At 39.8% G+C, this 22,571-nt stretch overlaps 1 protein-coding gene across 1 annotated transcript; it reads left to right on the top strand.

The window, feature by feature from the left end:
• Positions 1 to 1,527: 1,527 nt before the first annotated feature.
• NMBR (neuromedin B receptor) lies at positions 1,528 to 18,964 on the top strand (the record flags this gene model as incomplete). Its single annotated transcript, XM_084262116.1, has 3 exons — positions 1,528 to 1,946; positions 15,874 to 16,222; positions 18,563 to 18,964. 3 exons carry the CDS (start codon positions 1,528 to 1,530, stop codon positions 18,962 to 18,964), a joined length of 1,170 nt encoding a protein of 389 aa, XP_084118242.1.
• Between the last annotated feature and the right edge of the window lie 3,607 nt (positions 18,965 to 22,571).

Below are 22,571 nucleotides of genomic sequence, written 5' to 3'. Positions count from 1 at the left end.
TTTTGTTTCTGGTATTTCAGTGCTAAAACTCTTTCTCCCACTTCAGCAAGTCTGCCATACATTCCTTTGCTTTCTCCATACAACTATCATAAACCTATAGGGCTTCAAAAGAGCTGTTTTAATAATGCAAATATTTTAATAATATGTTTAATAATATGAATAAGCAAGTTCACAGCAAGCTCATATATCCTTGCTTTTGAGAAGAGGAAGGGGAAGAGTCATTCTGCAGAAAACACTACTGGCAAATACTGTTATTACTCTGCCTTAGCATTTTTTCTTGAAAACTCCAGTCCAGTAGGTCTGCCTCTTTGCCAGCATATTTATACTGCTGTCTACATTCACCACTTCTGCTGGGAACAGCTCGAGCTGATTGGAAATCCCATATATGTGAGGACCCTCGGAAGAAAAACGTGTTACCTTGCTGACACTAGGAACAAATGTTACACTTCAAAGGGGCAAGCAAGGTTTATTCTCTACTGTCCTATATCATTTGCATATTAAGTCATGGATAAAACACATCACCTGTCTCCACAGCTGAGACTGATGTGAAATGCAACTGCAAATCGAACCCTAAAACTTTAAAGGGAGCTGATGTCTTTGATTAGAATCTACCCAGAACGTACAGCTGGATGACAGGAATAAAATCTTCATCTCCAAGTCCCTCACTCTCCGTAACCCTGCAGCGCCGTGGTTTCACCTGGATAAGATGCTGGAAGACGGGTTTCCCGGACGCGATCCCGCCTTCCACTCGACGTGGCGGACAGTTCCCCGGTTTGCCGGGCGAGCGCCTCTGGGGGGGCCGCTTATGGGGGGCAGCGGCGCGGGGAGCGGCTCTCCCTCCCGCCCTCCCTGCCGTCCCCATCGCACTCAGGGGATGATACCCCGCTGTATGACAGCGTCGGCGGTTCCACACCCCGCGTCTGCCGTCCGCGTAAGATCCGTCTCGATGCTGGGTCGAGGACACAGGCGCTTTCAGGAGGAGAGGCGGGGCGGCTCCTCCCAGCACCAGGTATAAATCGGGGCTGCGGAGTAAGCAGCAGGCTTGAGCTGCACTTCGCGCTCGGCTCCAGGGCCCGAAGCCGCTGGGAGAGCAGCACCGGCGCCCCTGGACAGCGCCGGCAGCTCCGCGGCAGTGCGGTCCGGACACCCGCGGAGCCGCGACCGGACCGCACCTCCGCAGCGGCGGCGGCGACCCGAGGTTGCTCCCGAGGGGGAGGGCAGGCTGCCGTCCTGATGGCAGCCGCTGTTCCCGAGGCTCAGGATCTCGCCCTCCTGCCCCCTGGGTGAGGGCTTGTCCGAAGAGCCGAACGGGAGCCGCACGTGATTTTTCATCCTCCCCCACGGCAGTGCCGGCGGACGGTGCTTCCTCGGCATTGCTGAGAGAGAAAACTCGGCAGGAAGACAGGGGGAGGAAAAAAGGCAGGAGGGAAAGGGAAGAAAGTTTGTTGCCTTGCAGAGAGGTGAAGCTTTCCAGTAACTCCCACTGCAGTTTGCACTGGAGACCTCCAGTCTGCCTGAAGCTGGAGGATGGAGGCTTCCAGTCTGCCATCTGAGCTCCTGGCATTGCCCCTTGGAGAGAATGAGAGTGCTCAGCTGGTGCCAGATCCAGCCCTGCTGCCCCCGGCGCAGGGCACGGCCATGTTCACTGTCCGCTGTGTGATCCCTTCACTTTACCTGCTCATCATTACTGTGGGCTTGCTGGGCAACATCACCCTCATGAAGATCTTCATCTCCAACAGCGCCATGAGGAGCGTGCCCAACATCTTCATTTCCAGCCTTGCTGCCGGCGATCTGCTGCTGCTAGTGACCTGTGTGCCTGTGGATGCCTCCCGGTATTTCTCTGAGGAGTGGCTTTTTGGGGAGGTGGGCTGCAAACTCATCCCTGCCATCCAGCTCACCTCAGTTGGTGTCTCTGTCTTCACTCTCACCGCCCTCAGTGCTGACAGGTAGGACATCTCATGTGCCCCTTCTAAGCCCTCTGCAGCTTGGGCTAAGGCTAGCTGGAGCTGGCATGAAAGGTAGAGCACCCCTCTGATAAAGTATCCCTGGTTTGCAATCCATTCCAACTTTTGAGGTACCCATCCACACTTCTCTTGCCCTTGCTGACTGATGGCAAGTCTGGTACTAAAGTTAAAGGGTTTCTGGAGATGGGTGCTCCTGGGCCTCCAACTTCCACGGGCCAGCTGCAATAATTGGTTTTAGTCCTGTCTTCTGCACCTCTGGTATGGTCCTGGAACAGCCCCTGTGTTGAAATCCATGACAAACCACAGTGGTATGGCAACAGGTAGCGAGCAGCTTATACCAAGTCCAGCACAGAGGTGCTTTTAATAGATCTGTTGCTTTCTGCTAGAGGGGGGTGTGTGTGTGTTTGTTCTCTAACCAAAGAGGAAATTACCAGGGGTGACTGCCAGAACCAGTTCAGCCTCTAAGAATTTGGAGGCACTGAACTATTCTGGTGTAATTGTTAGTCTTAAACTTTTGGTTCAAACTATACATTTTGTCGTCTTCTGAACTGATAGAAAAAGGGGGGGGGAGGGGGGAAGAAAAGAAAATCCTCAAAACAAACTAGAAAGCAACACTTCCATCTCCAGTTCTTGTCAAATTAGGAAGAAACAAAGACCTGGATCCTAAGTTTTTCTTCCCAATTGATATTAGGTACTTAAGGGATTTATAGCAATTGAGTAGCTGTTGGACTGTGCTTCAGGCTCTGAAAGACATAATCTTGCAGTGTAATTGGTAACCTGAAATTAAATGAAATCATATTTCTTCCCTTCTCATAGCAATATTTTTTTTTAGCCAGAAACAAAAATATTTAATTCCTCCACCAAGGGAATGACCCCATTTTCTATTGTTGTATTTTAAATGGAACAATTGTATTACACTGGTGCATGAAGTAAGGGCTTGAGTTTAGTAGATACTTACAGTAATGTTTCTTTAAAATTCTTAATCTTTTTTTTTTTTGTAATGGAGTGTATCAGTAATTTATTTCTCTTTTTTTGCAGCTAGTTCACTAAATAATTTGGTTCCACCTGAGAATAGACTTCAGTGACCATCAGTTTCAGTGGTGTTTGAATCAGGACCTAAATAAAATACCTGTGTATAAAGACTTAGGAAAATGGATTATATTTTTGAAAAAAAGCTTGCAAAAATATACCTTAAAGTGAACATCTGTAACTCTCTGATTAGCTCAGTTAAAGAATATGTCCAGAACTGTCCTTGGAGAGACAAGCAAACCTTGCTGCCTTCTTTCTGCTCCATTTCCACTGTTTATAAGCATGACTGTGGTACCTTATTTGAAAAGGGAAGAAGTAATTTGCAGAGGAGATCGTATCTCTAGTGAAATATAATGTGAGGGAATGCTGGAGGTTTAATGTTTAAGGATTCATTCATTTACTTTTTATATAGCTTTGGAGCATTCATTGTTTGCTTTTTCCATATAATTTTATATCCTTCTTTTAATATCAGTAAAGATTCAAGAAGTAATCATGCTGAATCTGTTTACAATGAATGCATTTAGAATTACACGTCCTAGAAAACAGCTACACATGGTGTGCTATGACCATATAAGCTCATAATAAATACATTGCTCCAGCATTTTGGAATCCACAGTATCTACATACACCAGAAATGGTTACACTAAGAATTTAAGAACTCTTTTTCATTAACCTTTGCAGTTACGTTTCTAGTTACTGAGAACAAAGTAATTTCTTTCCCAATTGGAAGAGCAGCCACTGACTTCACAGATCAGTGTCATATCTCCTAGGGGCCCAAGTCATCTCTGAGTGAAGCTGTCTGAACTGTCAGTGGAGTTTGGGTTGGACTCAGGTCTGCTTTTTTGTATGGCACACCTGTGTTGAACTAAAGGGGTAGTGGTGTGAGGGGAGTTTTGTCACACTAATTTGTAGCCAGATCCTAAAATCTGTCATCTTGAGTGGGTTGTTTATGGGTATTTGGCAGACCAGGAGTGGTGGCAGCATCCTGTACCCAAGAGGTGATGAAGAAGTAAGGCCTGGCTGGTGGCAGTGTTATAAGTGGATCTGGCATGGGATGTTAGCAGTGTTATCCATAAAAAGGCTCTATTATCATAGATAATCCAGTACATATTTGATGCAGTATACAATGTCTTCTCAGCGACCTCTTTTTTCACAGGTAATGCTCAAAAGATGTTTTAACACATGCTCATGATGCCCTTTCCTGATTTTTACTCCCTATTACCGCCGGATGGAATAGAACTCCAGGCATTGATTACACTAAGGAACAGCTTTATAAATATTTAGAGTTCTGTACAGTGTGCCTGTGTGAATTAGGATAAGGGAGGTTGTCTTCGTTTCCACAATGTAATTAGCACTTACTGTTTATGTGAAAATTCTGCACTGCAAATTGCATGTATGTGATACGTTTAACAACGGCTACAGAAGCAATGAACTCTGAACAACCAGTGCTTACAAATGGGAGCTATAAGGAAGAAAAAGTAGTATTCAGTGTGTATACATCTTTTCTAAAGTAGCTTTATTTCATATGGCTCTTTGTCACAGAAGTCTCAGCATCAGTGCGTTCAGTGTGACAAATGCACACCGTCTATATGGAAGGTTCATTATCAAGTCCTGAGATTGTTTGGGTTTTGGGTTGGTGGTTTGTTGGGGTTTTTTTTGTGTGCACAAACATGATGTGATTTCTAACAGTGCTTCCCAGACTTCTCTAGAGCACACCATCAGATTGAGGTTGGCAACACACAGCAGATCTGCCCAAGGTTGCCCATCCCCATCCCATAAATAGAAGCTGGTCCCATCAAGCAGCCATTGCCATCTTTGAGCTTGTGTGGGTCTGGTTGCCAGGGGTGGGTGGTAGTGCCCTGCTGAGGTCCCACACATTCTGGGGTAGAGAGGGGTGGGAGGTCATGGGCAGTGGTGGGGATGGTAGTACTGGAGATATAGTGTGTTGCAGTCTCCCTCTCCTTTGGGGTGCAGTAGTCAGGACAGGAGCAGTGCTGCTTGTCCAGCCTCCCCCTCTTTGCCATGCAGGAGCTGTGCAGGGACAGCACCTCTGGCATTCATGGCCACCACCATTTTCCTGTACTGCAGAGAAACCAGGCCACCTCTAGAAACCTTAGTATTTCTCTGGTTTAAAAAAGAAAAAACAAACAAAACCACAGGGTGGATCACAGGAAGAGAAAGCTGAATAATTGCAGCGGATGACAATGGAAAAAAGGAACGAGACTAAGGGATAAAAATGTACAAACCAAAAAAATAGGGACCAAAGGGGCCATAGGGAAGAAGACCTACAAGAGCACTCAGCACACCCTGTAAGTGCCCACAGTTCTGGTGTATGATGGCCAGGCATGCACTTCCCAGAGGTGTGGATGGAAATGTGTCCCCTGTCTAGCTTGCTTCTGCAGGGGCCATGGCCTATAGTTTTGACCGGGACTAATACATGTTGATGAGGAAGTTCCATGACTTGGTGTGGTCTAGGAAAAGGAGGGTAGAAATAAAGTGTTGAAAGTGTAGCCAGAGGGACTGCAACATGGACACATGAAGAATACATGTGCCAGTGTCTCCGCACTGCAAAAAGGACAGAAGCCAAGAATGCACACGGCTTAAACTATGCCTGACTTAAGCCATCCAACAAACTTGTTTGCTGTTTCAGAGGGTGCTTTTCCAATTTATGTCCATGATGGGCCCCGTGGCTAGCCCAAAGTGCAACATGGGGCTCCTCACACTCTTCTTAAGGCTGTTTTGTGCCTGGCAAGAACTATAGGTTAAGGAAGAGGAGAAGCACAAATATGGAAAGATGTTTCCAAGATGCCTTTCAGAGCTAGAACACTGGATGTTACATAAACCTCAGTGAAGAGAGGTGGCTGGAGAAGCTCAGGGTACCTCGGATAAGAATGAATGCTACAGTGTGCACCTCTGACCATCACCACGTTATTGTGTATGCTGATGAGAAGCAATTGCATCCAAAAAATGTCAAGAGACCCGGGGTGAATAGACATTGAAGGAATAAATGGCAGCTCTGTACAACAGCTTTAGATCTGTCCCACATACTTTTTCTCTTTAGCTGTCATGTAAGTCTCATTTTTTATGTGGTCTGTAAAAGTAGGATTAAATTCAATTCTGTTACTTTTTCTAGATTGAATTTTCTTTCTAATGAAGGGTTTAAATGTGTTAGCTCAAATACAGTACTGCTGCGCTCTAATGAAGGCAGCAATGCTGAACATCAGAGCAACTGGCCCTTACTGCAATTGAAATAATATTCTTCCTAAAAAGTGTGATAGAAAGGCAACTTTGATGAGACACATACTTGATTAACTGGGTAACAAAGTTATTTTTCATTAGTGCCATGACTCTTTTCTTATAACTTAATAACAAAGGAGTCTGAAAAATTGAATTCATACTTAAATAGCCAAACATGGTGCCTGACATGCTTAATGTACCCTATAGATTTCAACAGCTAAACTCTTTGATACTTTTATTTTTTGCTTGGTTTATTTCTTTATATATACCCTTTAATTTTGTAAGACTGCAATATGTACTTTTAAAAGGAACAGAGTCTCAGTAATGTTTCATGCAAGTTAGTACTTACATGCTGACTTCTTACTACAACTGATGACAAAAGCCACTCTGGCTCAGTTTGCATGCCTACTATCTCCTACTTTTGGTAGGAGTTGGAAATATTTTGAAGACATTCAGAAGTGTGAAAAGGTGCCCTAGTAATGGCTTTAGGATTTTTCATTAACAAAATCACTCCTAAGAAAAAAAAAATAAAATTACTCATCTTCAGAATTTATTTAAAGTTCCTTCATGTGTTATGTTAGATGCTGATTCAGGCTCATTTGTTATTACATGCAGTGGAGCAGGTGAAGGAGGAAAGTGGACATGATTTCCTTTTGAGGTCTAATAGTTATGTTCAGGGACTAAAGAAGCCTGACAAATAAAGTAGTATTAAATGACACCCTGAAAATTACCTATAATTAACCAAGGAATAAAGAAAAAAATATCAAGGATAAACTGAAAGACTACCTGTATAAGAGAAAAACAATACCTATAGTAGATGGGAAAGCAAAATTATATGGAACCAATAGAACTATAATATCTCTAAGCAGAGCTATGCGATTTCTGAACACCTAACTCTAGAGGTAAATACATTGAATGAATGGATTACTGAGGGAGGTTAAAAGGAATGATGGTCTGGATGATTCTCTCAATGTATGATGTATCACTGTAGTTATAATTATGTGATAACAGGCAAAGAAAAAATTTAAAAGAAATTGGGCAAGCTTTGTCTCTCACATTTTTGTTTCTGCTCACCCTTTAGTTTGTATGTGTAAATGTGACTGACAAAATAAAGCTTGTCAGAACACTGTTAATGAAACTCTGACATGTTTTGTCAGGAGCAATCCTTTTTGTCAAGTGAAACAGTGAAGCCTGACTCATCTGTCCCCACCCCAAAATGTTCTAGTTTGTTTGTATCCATTCCATAGAGCTAAAAGGAATGTGAAGGTAAATATTCCAGAAAGAGAAAAAGGATGGGGGAAAATATCCCATGCAACAATACAGGAGAAATTATATATCTGGAGTAGATTAAGGAATTACGTATTTTAGAGTAAGTTTGTCCAAGAGGATACCCCCTCCCTGGCAGTGTTGGATGAGGCTTGGGGCACCCTGATCTAGTGGAGGGTGTCCCTGCCCATGGCAGGGATTTGGAACTAGGTGGACTTTGAGGTCCCTTCCAACCCAAACCAGTCTGTGATTCATGTGATACGAAGTCAGGCAATTCAAACAAACTGCTGGAGAAGTTCCTCTTGTGACCAGTATTACACATCTGAAAATGATTTATCAGTAAACAAGAGTTTCCTCTCAAATTATGCATTTTTTCCTCAGCTTTCACAGACACACACCTCCTGGCAAGGGACAACTTTGCTTTGATTAATGCAAATGCCAGTATCCTATAGACTGTTGTAGGCTGCAACCTAAACCCTGAGAAATGCTTAAAAACCACTTCTTTTTCCCATCTCTGACCAGTTCAGTAAAAGCCTGTACCTGTGGCAGACAGAACATCTGCTAAACAGCGGATCCAGGTGAATTCTTACCAAACAGACCTGAATGTAAATCTTCCTACATTTATTTTATTTGTCTCTCTCCATAACAAGGTACACAATTCCCTCCATATTCCATTGCAATGAGTTTATTGAAATCGGACTGTTGGAATTCCTAAATCTGCATTCAGCAGGTACTCAGAAATAATGCCAAAGATCAAATATGTTTTGTCTAACATAAATGTTTTAGAGAATAAATATGTTTTAGAGAATAATAAATATCTTTTATAAAGTGATGGATCTCTCAAATACCCTACCCAATTTTATTGCATCCTGATTTTAAATAGTTTATTTATAGAAGAACTGGTGTATTAGACATGTTTTGCTGCAGCATGATTCTTCCAGACTGCACATTCCTAGTGCTAAATTGTTTTTCTCTTCTTCATATGTACAAATGAAACAAGGCATATGGAGAGTCCCTGTGTACCTCTGCTAACTTCTAAATCTGAGAGTCAGCCCAATTTGACAGTGTTATTACAAATAACAAACGATATTTTACAAGTTCATGAAATTTGTGAAAGGTAAGAGCATGGACACTAGTTTGGTTTACATTGAAGAGAACTGTGTTTTGGCATTAACTTACACAACTTGTCAGATGTCAGAGAAAATAACCAAGAGACAAATGATCCATACAAGCCCTGGTGTAATTAGTTCTACTATGCATAGATTTAACTGTGTATTTCCAGCTTTGTATGAGCACATGTACATATAAACCCATGATCTGTGTAGGAAAATTAAGGAAGTGGATTATTCTGATATGATATCCTACTATCTTGTATGATTCTCTTTGGTCTTCACATGATTATCCCAAATAATTGTTTCATTTTCCCAACTAATTTTCACGGTATTTTTTTTTTTAACATAGTGGGTGTTTTGGATCCAAGGGGTTTTTTTGTATTTTAAAGATTGCTCTATTTTCCCTTTGGGATTTTTTAAATATTCCTCTTTTTACTATGGTGTGTACTTGGTTTTTTCCATCTACGTTAATTTAAATGCAAAATTACAACAGAAGTTGCAAATGAAATTAAACTGGAAACATGTTTGGAAATGGAGCCTTCCAAATAATGATACTGGATCAAATAAAAGAAGTTTCAGCTTTCTCAATTTAGAAATTAGAGATTTTGGGTCTGGATTCTCAAATGGTAAAACCTAAGTCTGTTGCAGGTACATTAATAAAAGTTTGGTTATTTAATTCTTCCTGGCTTGTAACATTTCTGAAAATCTTCTGGCCTTGTAATATTGGCCTCAATAGTTATGTTACCTGCTGCAGCAAGGACTATTACTGGATTCATCGAGGAAATGGGAGGAATGATTTTGTAAGAGCAACTATTTTATAAAGGTAAACTGAGCATATTTTATGCTTGGGAATTTTGCTTCCAGGCATCTTAGTTTCTGTAACCAATGTTTTGTATTGACCACCTGCTTCAGCAGTGATCATTTTATGAGATCTTCATTCAAGTATGTGTGGATATCATTGCTGGGGATCATGCAGTAAACATATAGTGGATATGCAGATAAGCATGCATCTCGTTTCATCAGTCTAAAGGCAGGGATATCAACAAGATTTGTATCCAGCCCATTTGGGGAAATGTTTCCTCTTTCCTTAAACCTCTTTGACCCCTCAAGATTCAGAATATAAACTCTGAAAGAATAAGACAATAATTAGGGGTGGTTTTCTAAGATTTTTTTTTCTTACAGTAGGATTATGGAGAAAGAGAAATAATATGACAAAATGGAAAACAGCACTAGGGAACAAAGCCAAACAGTATGTAAATTTGTCTGGGCTACGTATTGCAATGCCTATTCTCTAAACTATGTGTTGACCTTCCCCTTCTCCTGTCCGCCCCTCATGAGCAGAATAAAAAAATCCATAATTCCAAATTAGTGTTGCCATGAGGTAAATGCTCCAGAAAGGCAATAAAAGCCAAGAGAATACACATGCTAAGCTGCCTTATGCTTCCCAGTGGGAAATACTAAATCCAGGGGCTTTTATGACACAGTCTAGTAGGAATAAATTTCTCTTCTCACTGGTGAAGTGCTAATTTTCAGCCACTGTCTAGCAGACCTGGGCAATGACTCCTGGACCCCTGAGTGAATGAACATTTTATTCTTGAAGAGGCAACTATCAGAGTTGCCTTTACAACACCATTTTGTGAAGGCTAATGGCTTTGGTGTGCTCCAGCCATTATTTCAACACAACTTTGACAGCAGACTCCTCAGCCTTACTGTGCTTAGTTTCAGGATCCTAATGGGGCTTAGATGTAAACTGAGTAGGTCTGGTCACGGGAGCTCCCGGCACGCAAAACAGGGCAAATGCAACTACTTGCATAATTTAAAGGTCAAGAAAGAAGGGGCAAAGAAGGCTGGGGTAGGCCAGCCATTGTGGGAGTTTTCTGGGTGGTGTTCCTGGGACCAGGCACCTGAAAGTGTGTGGTTTACTGTGCACATATGTTCATATGTACATATATGTATGTGTGTGTATCTGTATGCACAGAAACATATTCCACAGTGCCAAAACATGGGCCTGAGCCCTGGAAGTCAATAATTTGTTAAACTGTTAGAACAGCCCATAGTGTGGTTTTGACCTGAGGCAATATCATCGTAAACATTTTGTGGGCATCATTAAGGATTAAACACAAGCCCAAGGGCCATTACCAACAGAAATGTAAACTGCTTATTTTTGGATGTGGTGGTCTCATATTGGGAAACTGAAGAGTTAAATCGATTGTCATAGGTGTCCAGCCAATACTACCTGGCCTCCAAGAATAGCTTCTGGCACCGTTTGCTAATACAGATGTAGCATATGTAATTTTTTTTTACATTTGTATCCTGTTCCTCTCCTCTTCTCCTCTTCATTTTCATACTAGAAAATTATAGAAACTGCAACTCTACTGAAGACATATTTGTCTATCTTAATATAGATTAAAGTATGTTCATTAGTAACTTGGCATTATGAAACTTAAATATCAATCTACTGGTAATATGGATATATATGAAATCTTCTAAGTCAGTGAAACAATTTCCTATTACTACTCTTGTGAGGAGAATTGAACAAATTGCTAATGGTATTTTTAACTAGTGCAGTTTTACGTAAATGTGTTTAGACTAAAAACCAGGTTGCAGGCGGTGAGGTAGCATTGCAAGATTTGTATTAGGTGGTAAAATATATAATTAGCCAATGTGATTAGCAAAAGAAAGAACCTGCAAGAGGAGAAAAAATGAAAAAGAAAATTTATCCTCTGAAATGCTGGGTGGGCAGGACAGGTAATATATTTCCTGCAGAAAAACATCCCCACCCTGGGAAATTTATGTTTTGATTCTTTTCAAGGTGGAGAAATCATAATTCAAAAGATTAAACAGACTTTTTTTTTGTTGAAGCATTATTGATACTTTTTCAATCAACACAGCATATTCCTATAGAGGGGAATTTTTTTCTGTTTAGGAAAATCTTAAGATTTAACCTTGAGGCACACAGAACACGTCATTGGCATTCATTCTAATTAATTTTAATTATGTTTACAGATGGTCTCCTACTCTTCATTTCAAACACTATTCATTATATTCAGCTATCAGATGTCTGAGATGCACACTCCTGGTGACTGCAATTCTCTGCACTTAAGAGATAAGCACAGAATAAAAACATTAGGAATAACTATAAACACTTTTAATAATTTACTTTAAATTTCAAGAATTTAAAATAATAAAATCAAATAAATGCAAGTCCCAGACTATGTGTGTTGTGAAAGAAGTTCTCCTCATGCAATGACAGAATAAAATGCTGACCTAGAAATGGTGTTGATAGATGACTAGAGGACTCAAGTTTACAGGAAATGCAGTACCAAGACACAGCAACTTCTTAGAACAGAAGCTTTATAAAACAAATGATATCAACCCCTCCAGCTCCAGGATTAAGATGCAAATTAAATCAAAGTAGTATGGATCTACCTGGCCTGAATTAGGTCTTCTCTGCTTGTTTTATGGAAATTCATTATTAGGTTTATTTATTTGCATTGGGATGGCATGCAGGAAACTGGGTGATCAATTAGGGTCCTATTTGTGGTAGGTGCTATCTGAACAAGAACGAGAAGAAAGTCCATAACCTGAAAGGTTTTTAAGTATAGAGAACACAAGATACAGAGATGAAAGGGCAAGGAAATACTGAGACAATTCTGGTTATAATGGTAGGCTCTAATCATAGTCTTGTAGCTGCCAAAGTGTCGTCTAGCTGTTTTGGTTTTTCTTTTTACCTTGTTTTTGAAGAGCGTCACAACAAAGAGCTCTAGAGAAAGAGGTAGTGCTACAACGAAGGAACAGCTCAGGACTAATCCTGAAGCAGCTTCATTTGGAGTCCAGTGCTTGGGAGGGGAGTAGCATTGTGGAGACAGCAGAGGCAACAGCAGAGACAGGAGTAGAGCTTCCCATACTAATTGGGAGCTGAGAAATACCTATGCGAAGGCCTTTGGAAACAAAGATGGGGAAGAGTAGATAAGTGCTACTGGAGTTTAGAAGGTAGCAACATGTTATAACTCTGGAGGAAGAGGTTATTCTTTCTTTTTTTACTTCTTTTTTTTTTTTTTCATTGTGTGGAAGGGAGGAGATTGCTTTATAATGAAAATTACACTCTACAAAGCAAGCTCGTATCTGTAGAATGGGTGAGTATGTGCTTGTGTCTGTTGGCAGAAACCACAGTTCCAAAGAAAGGAAACTTATTATAAAATTATTTCCTGAGTTGGGATGCCTTTGTCAGCAGTGATAATGATAGAGGATGTAGGAAGACAGAATTTACATGGAGGCTTTTAATTAAAACCAAATGCATATTTATAATTATTTCCTGATCTTCATGGCAACCTATAATTTACTTTTTTCATCTGTGAAGTAAAGGAAGAGATGGATTTCACTTACTAATTTGACTAAAAAATTTGCACCCTTACCCTGATTTACCAGTGTTGTTTATTGATAGAAAATATGTGCTTTGTGATTTGAATGGTTGGTGGTATGTTGTAGTCCTACACTGGTTTTATACAATTGAGAGGCAGGGTATTCATTTTGGGAACACTTCTAAAGTACACACAGTTTACATTTGATTTTATCTGTAACCTATCTCTACGCTGTGTATCTTCAGAGATATAAACAAGATGACAGATATTGTAAAGCCCTTAGTGCCTTTTCCTTTCCATTGACACTGGGTACTGTGCAGGGCTGAGTCCTAGGAAGAAGAGTGCCATCTTGTCAGCTGAAGTAGCAAGCAGAACTTCGATAGGGTTAAAGAAGTTTTCTGTGCTGAAGCCAGCTGTTTTTGTGAAAAAGGGCACTCTGCTCCAATGCCTTACAACTTGGAGTCAGTTGTAGCTCAGGGGAAGGTGTGCTATTTGCTGAAACAGCAATATATGCCAAAGCCTGAAATATACACCACATTTTCTGCTAATGTAAAAGCTTTTGAAAAGGTCTTCTGTTTAGACATTAATGAGAAAAAATGCTGCTAAAACAATTAATTGTACACAGGCACTGTCTTGGGGCAAAGGACTGTGGTCAAAATAGTTGCAATGGAAAAAGAGGGGAAAAAAACCCTGTAGTATGAAACATGATTTTCATGCAATATCTTTCCTCTCCATAAAGTCCCCAAACCAGCTCTTCCCCAGAAATGTAAAGTTTTAAAGTAATGAGCAGATGTGAACGAGTTGACGTCACCTCAGTTGCATGAAATGGTCTGTCTTTATGTAATGAAATCAAGGCACACAGCAATAGGAAGCAAATTATTGAATAATAAGGTCACAGTTTGTGCTGGGGAGCATTTGTGTTTTGTGCAGAAGCTTCTATCCATCCCATGGCAATATAAAGGATTTCTTTACACCTTGGTGTCCAGGGAGTTTCTCACTGTGCGTTAGAAGAAATGGTAAACATAAATTAATGGAGACAGTTTAACTGAGTTTAATTTTCTATGCTGTAATAATGGAGAAGACACAGCAAACATCTTGTCTCTGAATTCAGAGAGGATATGAAAATAAATAGCCATTATTTTAATTATTTAGATAAGACAATTTATCACAGTCCTGAGAAAAGGACTCCAAGGCACATTTTGACTCAAATATTCTCTGAAGAAAAATTTTGCTAGGGTACCAAGACAGTGCTGTACTCCAGACATTTTCAAGGCATAGCCCTTTCCACTGTTGGCTCCCATCAAGCTCACAACTTGCAGCATGGGCATGGTAGCTTTTACTCACAGATCCTCAAACACATGCTGGAGGTTTTGAGGGGTTATGATATACCTGTCAGGACTGGCATGTCAGCCAGAAAGGGTATATGGGATTCCATTTCATACCATTCCCTTCAGCAACTATGTTACATTTAGCCATAACCTAACCCTGGGTATGTATTTAGACACCTGTTCATACCCATACATATTTATTTTGTATATGCTTATATATGTCTACATGCATGGACAAGGAGTTTTATCACCAAATAGAGAAATCTAAGTTACGGTTCTTCCCACTCTAAGCTCATTGTATAGCTAGCAGAGAAAAATAAGTACCTCAAAGAATGATTCACCCTTTGGATGTACGTCTCCACTGACTGGAAAGACCTTAACAAGTATAAAGTTATGTACTTTGACTCCCTTCTACCTGTTAAACTTTTCTTTAAATGTTGAAGAAAAGTAACTTTTCCATATCTGAAAACTTCTGCCATTTCAGTAACCCCCTCATCCATCTCAAATCAAAACTACAAACAAAAAAAAAATGAAGAAGAAAGAAAAAAATCAGATAAAGCAACATTCCAAATTACCACGGGATAGACAAATTGGAATGTTTTCTTCAATGCTCAGTTTTTAATGAAAACATTAAAACATAGTTTACTTATATGTTAAAAATAAATGAGTTCAGAATAAATGTAAAATCTAAGCAAAACATTAAGGTGTCCTGAAATAATTTTCTCAAAATATATTTAGACTTCTAAACCTGACCTTTTCTTGTGTATTTTTCCCTTTCTATCACCTTCTGCAACAATTCTTTTTTTTAATAAAAGAATTCCTGACTCAAGTCTACTACTGTTTATTTATTTTACTTTGCTGTAGTGCAATATTTTGTTTCTCTGCAACACTTACTGTTTTCATTGTAATGGTTATGAAATTATCAATTCTGCAAAGGTTTATAAGTAATCATATATTATGTGATGGTCTCCCAAAACACGGCATAGAGCAGCAGCCTCCGATTGTTTATGTGGAAATATTTACTTTCTCTAAGAGTTTAATACTTGGGCCGTTGGGAGTCATTCCTGCCTGCCTTTATGAAGATGCTTATATTCCAGACATTACAGCCAGGACAGAATATCTGTGTGCAGACAGGTGCTGAGGTAGAAGAGAGGCAAGAGCCACCACATCAGCAGTTGGTGCTGGTCTGGCAAGAGGTGGACGATGCTGATTATTGTCCCAGGGGGCTGGGGGACTCTGAGAGTGGGAAAGACATGGTGGAAGCAGGAGGGAGCCTTGGGCTGTGGGAGCTGAGGGAAGGAAGAGTGGAGTCATGGCTCCTTCTGTGCTTTCACCAGGCTGGCACAGCCATGCATTGTATTCAGGGCTCCGTTTGCTACCTCCAGTGGGTATCTGGGCAGATGAAGCTACAGATTTAGAGAATGCCAGTTTAAGAAATATTACAAACCCAGCTGAATTTCAAATCAGAACAAAACATGACATGGTTCTAAACAAAAGTAAGAAGTGGCCTTATGAATCACATGTTGAATTTGGAAAGATACCTTTTAACTTGCACCTGTGTTTTGATCAATTTCAGGTACAAAGCAATTGTAAATCCCATGGACATCCAGACCTCCAGTGCAGTGCTATGGACCTGTGTTAAAGCCATTGCCATCTGGGTGATGTCTATGCTCCTAGCAGTTCCAGAAGTGGTGTTCTCTGAACTAGCCCACATCAATGACACGAATAATGCCACTTTCACAGCATGCATACCATATCCTGTGACGGATGATATGCACCCGAAGATCCATTCTGTGCTGATTTTCCTTGTGTATTTCCTTATCCCTCTTGCCATTATCAGTATCTACTACTATCATATTGCAAAGAGTTTAATAACAAGTGCTCACAACATCCCTGGAGAATACAGTGAGCATTCCAAAAGACAGGTAAGAAATTTTTACATCCCGATGAAAGATTTGTGTTCTGTATACACTTGTAAATGAAAGTGCAGGAACTATAACATCCAAATTGTTGGATTTTGCAGAGGATTAGTTCAGTTTCCACATGCATGAACTAAACTGAGGATTATCTGAAAAATCTCCTTGTTTTCACAATTACTCAGTATTAAGCCAGTATGTAAATTAATATGAACAAGGGAAAATAAAAATTCAAGGCATTCAATGAAGATTCCAAAGAAGAAATAAGATTAGTATATCTGTTTGTATGTGATGCTTGTATAGCCATTACTTGTGTTACTGAGGAACAATGTTTTTGTAATTAATGCTTTTTGTAGTCAGGCTTGACCTATCTCTATAAGCAGCTGTTTTGAGAAGAAGTCTTATATGAACTTTTTGAGACTTCTCCATGGTTTTTTTTTGTGCTTGGGAATGAAAAAACCCACAAACAACCTGACATAGGCGGGGAAAACTTTCCTAGGGGATCTAAGGTTCTTCTCAGACCAAAGAGTGCTCAAAATATGAGCACTTAATCTTTTTTTGGCTCACTCAGTAGATCTTCCTTGGATACAATCCTGAACTCATGCCTTTCTAATACCCTTTCTACTACAGATTCTGTAAAACTTTCAATATAGGTTCTGTGTTCCTTTAAGAAAAAAATTTTAAAATGCTGGACAAAGCAATCTTCCCTGTAAGGCACAGGAAGCAATAAGATGGCAACAGGTTGTTTATTAGCTGGAACATTTATATATACAAACAGCTTTTGTAGTGAAAGTGCCTCATCCACTTTACAAAAGTGATAGTATTGGTAGAGAAAAATAATTACGCCCATTAAAACAATTTGGAAGGGTCTTCTCTGCCAGTGTTTTAGAAAATACTTTCATACTTGCTGAAATTTCTTTGTCTATATAGCATGTATATAATTTTTAAAAAGAAAGACCACATTCCCTCATGTCCTTTTTGCTCAGCATTCCATTTCTACTCTAGCCTGCTTCTTGTCAAAAATGCATACATATTAGCACTTCCTGTAGTATTTTATTTTCCAGTGAAATATAGAGAGCCTTTTGGTTGAACCCTCAGGATGGAAACAATATTTAATTTATATCACATTTCTGAACCCACATGTGTTTTCAAAGTAAGAACATATTTTTTCATTCTACTCAATTTTTTTCTTTCTGTTAATCTATGAGGCTCAGAAGAATTGAAAATTCCCAGCAAGAGGAAGTAAATTCAGACTACTGCTACCAAGTTCTGTTTCTTTAAGCCATAGTACAGAAGTGTAATATCACCCTATACCTCTGTGCATTTTAGTCTGCCTTTGCAATCTGTCTGAGTGCAAATCCTATCAAATTGGAATGGTAGATTTCCAATCTTTTGTGTGTTCCCCACTGGTTTAGGCTTAGATGGAGCCAAGAAAACGATTTACGGTTTTGTTTCACAGATCTTGAAACCCTGTTAGAATAAATTCACTTGAATTTTTCAGGTTAAAATAGATAGAAAATTGAGCAAAGCCAGAAAATTTTCCTGCCTCTGCTAAACTTTGGTACCTGACATACATAATAAAACTTTTGGGAGGAATATGTAGGAAGATTCTTCCTCCTTTCCTGCTACCTTCCCAGTTTCCCTCTCTCTCACTGTTTGGAGCCACTGTATAAGCTCATTTCCTGTCACCTTTTCAGCCACTCTCAATATCTACATTGTAATCCAATTATACTTTAGCACTGTAATTAAGGTACATTTCTTTCATGTCATTATTGAAGATTAACTGAACCTTTCACCTTACCCTGGAATTAAGATGCTGTGGACTGTGGAATGCAGTTTAGATGGCTTGCCTAGGAAAGAGGTGCAAGCTGAGGCATTTCAGGCAAAATAATGGGATATAAGTACCATTGTATAGCTAACACGCTAGCAATGGCTCTACATTTCAAAGCCAATGGTTTCTAAATAGCTTTCTAACTAAAGCTAGGTTTCAAGCCAAGCGGTGAATTCTCATCAGAAGAGGTTGTATTTCATGGCATCCTTCGGTGGGTGCTTTCAGGCTAAAAGCCAATGTTTACTTGGGTCACGAATCACTCTTGCTGCGTATATCACATAGAGAGAGCAACCTTCTGTAACTGCAAACAGCTAGGCTCTGTCACTGAAAGTAAACTGAGAGGAAAGCAAATGAGATGGAAAAAGTAATTCAGCCCCTGAAGGAAACATTTTTACTGTCCTCACTTATGATAGTTGTTAAAGTTAGTATCAAGCAAAATACTACACGTTTTAATTAAGTCTGCTGTGTGGAGTAGTTTTATTCCTTGTTGTTCATTTGGGTTCTCTTCATCTTTTTAGATGGAAACTCGGAAACGTCTGGCAAAAATTGTTCTAGTTTTTGTTGGCTTCTTTGCTATCTGCTGGTTTCCTAACCATGTGCTATACATGTACCGATCTTTTAATTACAACAAGATTGATCCATCAACAGGACATATGGTTGTTACTTTAGTGGCCCGAGTGCTAAGCTTCTGCAACTCTTGTGTCAACCCGTTTGCACTGTATTTTCTCAGCGAGAGTTTCAGAAGACATTTCAACAACCAGCTTCGCTGCAGAAGGAAAGCTCAGCAAGAGAGATCTGCCAGCTACTTGCGCAACTCTTCCGCCATTCAAATGACGTCCCTGAAAAGCAATACCAGGAACACGGTGACTAGCATGACACAACTGAATGGGCACAACTTGAAACAAGAAATCTCATTATGATTTCATAGGTGTGATTTTGACTGCGGAACAAATTTGAACTATTTCTTTGCAGTTTGTAACTCACTGTTGGCTCTCATATCCATGGACTGTTTGAGTCCTCAGCACAGACGATCTGTTAAAGTCTGGCCAATCTGAGGTTATTTCACACCTAGTCTTACTTTTAGATGGAAACGATGAGTATGTTTTATTGAGCAAACAAAACTGACTGGCTTCACATCGTACTTTAAAGGAGATGCTAATATATGTTTAACATAAAAGAAAATAATGAATATTAGTGTAGTCGATCTAACATTGCTTCAAAAAGTATAGATTTTCTGATCTGAAAAATATGTATTTTTAACTGAATATTGATCCACGCTTATGTCTTACTCTAATAGATTTTGCATGATGTTAGCTGTTCTGTGTGTACAAGGGTTGATCATTAAGACTGCTAGGCATTTTTTGGATCAAGTAGGGAGCTATAGCTATGCATAGATTCTAGTTCCAGATTAAATAATATTCAAGCATCAAGTGACAAATCTTTACCTCATTTGAATCCACCTTGGTTTTTTTTCACTTTGGGAAGCATACAAATGACAATTTACTTTTTTGGGGTTCTGTTTGCTGCTGGGGGTCAAAATATTATCTGCTAAAATTACATTCTTTTCATGATGAACATCTTGAAAGAAAAGAGTGTGCAACATGCAGTTTTTCTAGAACTCAGTGTCTGAAAGCTCATTTCTCTGATTTCTTAACTGTGACATCGTTGTTTTAGAACGTCTACATGCTTTATATTTGCTACTACTAACTGATACCAACATGCAGCTAAGATGGATGCTAAGTGTGATGGGACAGCTGAACTTTCAAAGATGTAAAGTTCTGAGTGGCTTTTTAAAAGATGGTCGGTGGTAAGGCTTCCCACAGTTCAGAGCAGTCTTAGAGCAGAATCCCACCTGGTGAGATCTATAGTATATAATGTAGTTAAAGATGCATGTAGCATTCAAAGGACAAGTTGTAATGGAGTTCAATGTGGACCAGCTCCTTGGAAGACTTTACATGAAGGAGAAAATTTACATGATCTTGTAAATCTATCTGTAATAGTTTATGATGTTGTCATCTGTAACTGCCTAACACTGCCTCATCCTCCTTTTTATCCATTTCACCTCTTCTTCACTCTCTCTATGCCTTAATTCCGCTGAGCCCAAATGCTTTCTGCTTTAATTTTATGACACTAATTTTTCCTGGATGTCAGCCAGAGTTTTGGATACTTCTGCTCTGATCAGTTTTGAACTGTTTTTATTCCCAGATATTTTACAGCCACAAAACACGCAAGCTTAAAGCCTTCCTTTCTCAGTTCATAATGGTGATCATTGACTGTGATCAAGTTTCCCTTTTGTTTCTGCATTTATTTTTTCTGGTTCCCTGCTTCTCATTTTGTTTGACAATCTCTCTACACAGCAACACATTTCATAGGACTTCTAAATCCATTGTGTTTTTTATTTCCTGAAGGCATTTGTCTGATGTGGACATTACTAGATGATACAGGTACCCTACCGGAAAAATAATAATCTAATTTCTAGTAGATTTGATGCTTGTGTTTGATTTATACTCTTCACTCAGTGTCTTAAATTGCTGTGTGTGGTACGGACAGCATGAGTCTGCCTTCTGGCAGAACTGCAAGCTACAGCCTGTTCTTTTTTGTTGTGTGGGGAAGGTATTCCCAGGTAGACCATAACTCCTTCCTGTCAGGAAATTGGAAATTGGCACAATTTTGGTTCATTATTTCCCAGACCTAATACTCAAAGCCTGTTTTGAGTAAGTAACCTAAATTTTATATGCCTCCTCTCAAATGCTTGTAGCATGGTTTGGGGGAATTAGAAAATCTGTCTGGAGCTTTACTAGGTGTATTGCTAACCTAATATGCATATTTTGGAAGCCTGTCACTCTGCTTTTGTACACATTGTATGCATTTGTATGTATGATGCTATTTCCAGACAAACACTGCTTGCTAACAATTAAAAAAACTGATTGTAGAATGCATTATATGAAGCATTTCCTTCTAACTCTGTAGTGAAAGAAACAAAGGAAATCTGAAAAAGAGATCATGTTAACTTTTCAAGTACTATATTGAGATCAATGCCAAATACCATTTGATTCGTTTTTATTTCTGTTGTGAAAACTTTCTTAATTCAGAAGCATCGGGTTTTTTCTATCCTCCTCTCTTGAATTTTGGGCTGGTTTCTTTCAGTCATACATTTGCAATGACTGAGAAAACTGCCATCCTTCCTCAGACTCTGAAAAATGAGAGAATAGTCTAGAATTAGGACAAAATAAGTCTGATAGCATCTTGTCACCACACCCTGCCTGTAATAGAAACATTACAATGCTGAATCCTGAAGTGTCTGTAGGATTGAATTCTCTACAGACCTAAGACACCTCATTTAGCATTACACCGTGACGTTATAATTGTCATCAACAAAGCCACCTCAGTTACAGTACAAGAAAATGTCTTTAATTTTACAGCACACCTGCTGCATAAATATTTTTCTTTACCCATTCGAAAATGATTCACAGAAATATAAGCACAGGAAGAGTCAATTTGGGAGTAGGAAAAAGAAATGCTTTCTCATAATCTAAACAGATTGATATGAAGTTGAAGATTTGCAGTGTTGCTTTCCAGTGCCATTTATTTCTTCATTTATTTCTGAAAGTAGAGTCTTTGACACAATAGTCAGCCTTTCAATGAAATCACAACTCAATCTCACACAATCACTGGATGCCTTTTGCTTGGTAATAGCTACTACTGGCTTATTAGAATCATAGAATCACAGAATCATAGGGGTTGGAAGAGACCTCGAGAGCTCATCGGGTCCAACCCCCCTGCCAAAGCAGCTCCCCAGCTCATATTGCACAGATAGGTGTCCAGCCGGGTCTTGAATATCTCCAGAGATGGAGACTCCACCACCTCCCTGGGCAGCCTGTCCCAGGGCTCTGTCACCCTCACTGTGAAAAAGTTCTTCAGCATGTTGGTGCGGAACTTCCTGTGCTCCAACTTGCAGCCATCGCCCCTTGTCCTGTCTCCACAGAGCACTGAAAAGGGGCTGGCCATTTCCCCTGCATCTAATACTTAAAATATTTATAAACATTAATAAGGTCCCCCCTTAGTCTTTTCTCTAGGCTGAACAAGTCCCAGCTCACTCAGCCTTTCCTCATAGGGGAGATGCTCCAGGCCCTTAATCATCTTCGTAGCCCTCCTCTGGACTCTCTCCAGGAAATCCCAGTCTTTTTTATACCACGGAGCCCAGAACTGGACACAATAAAATAAAATTCCTTCTTTCTGGTACCGTGATGAGTCTTCTCATTTTCCTGCCTCATCCACTGTTCTAGAGGAGCCCCATACACTGTGCCAGAAGCGGTTATGTGGAGGAAGAATGAGAACAAGGCTAGACCGAAAAAAGATATGTCTTCAAATGGTCTTTGCTGGTCCAGATTTTGCCAGTATGACTATTTTTGGTAAATACAGACTGAAAACAAAAATGTTTTAGTAGAGTAGTGGTTCCTTGGGATCTGGATGTGAAAGACATCTGAAAACATGGATGCTATAGCTCAAAATGTGGAAGATATAGCT

Source organism: Gallinula chloropus, assembly GCF_964237585.1.
Source record: "Gallinula chloropus genome assembly, chromosome: 3".
NCBI lineage: Eukaryota > Metazoa > Chordata > Aves > Gruiformes > Rallidae > Gallinula > Gallinula chloropus.
Note: the sequence above shows the minus strand (reverse complement) of the source record. Positions and strands in the feature narration are given on the sequence as shown.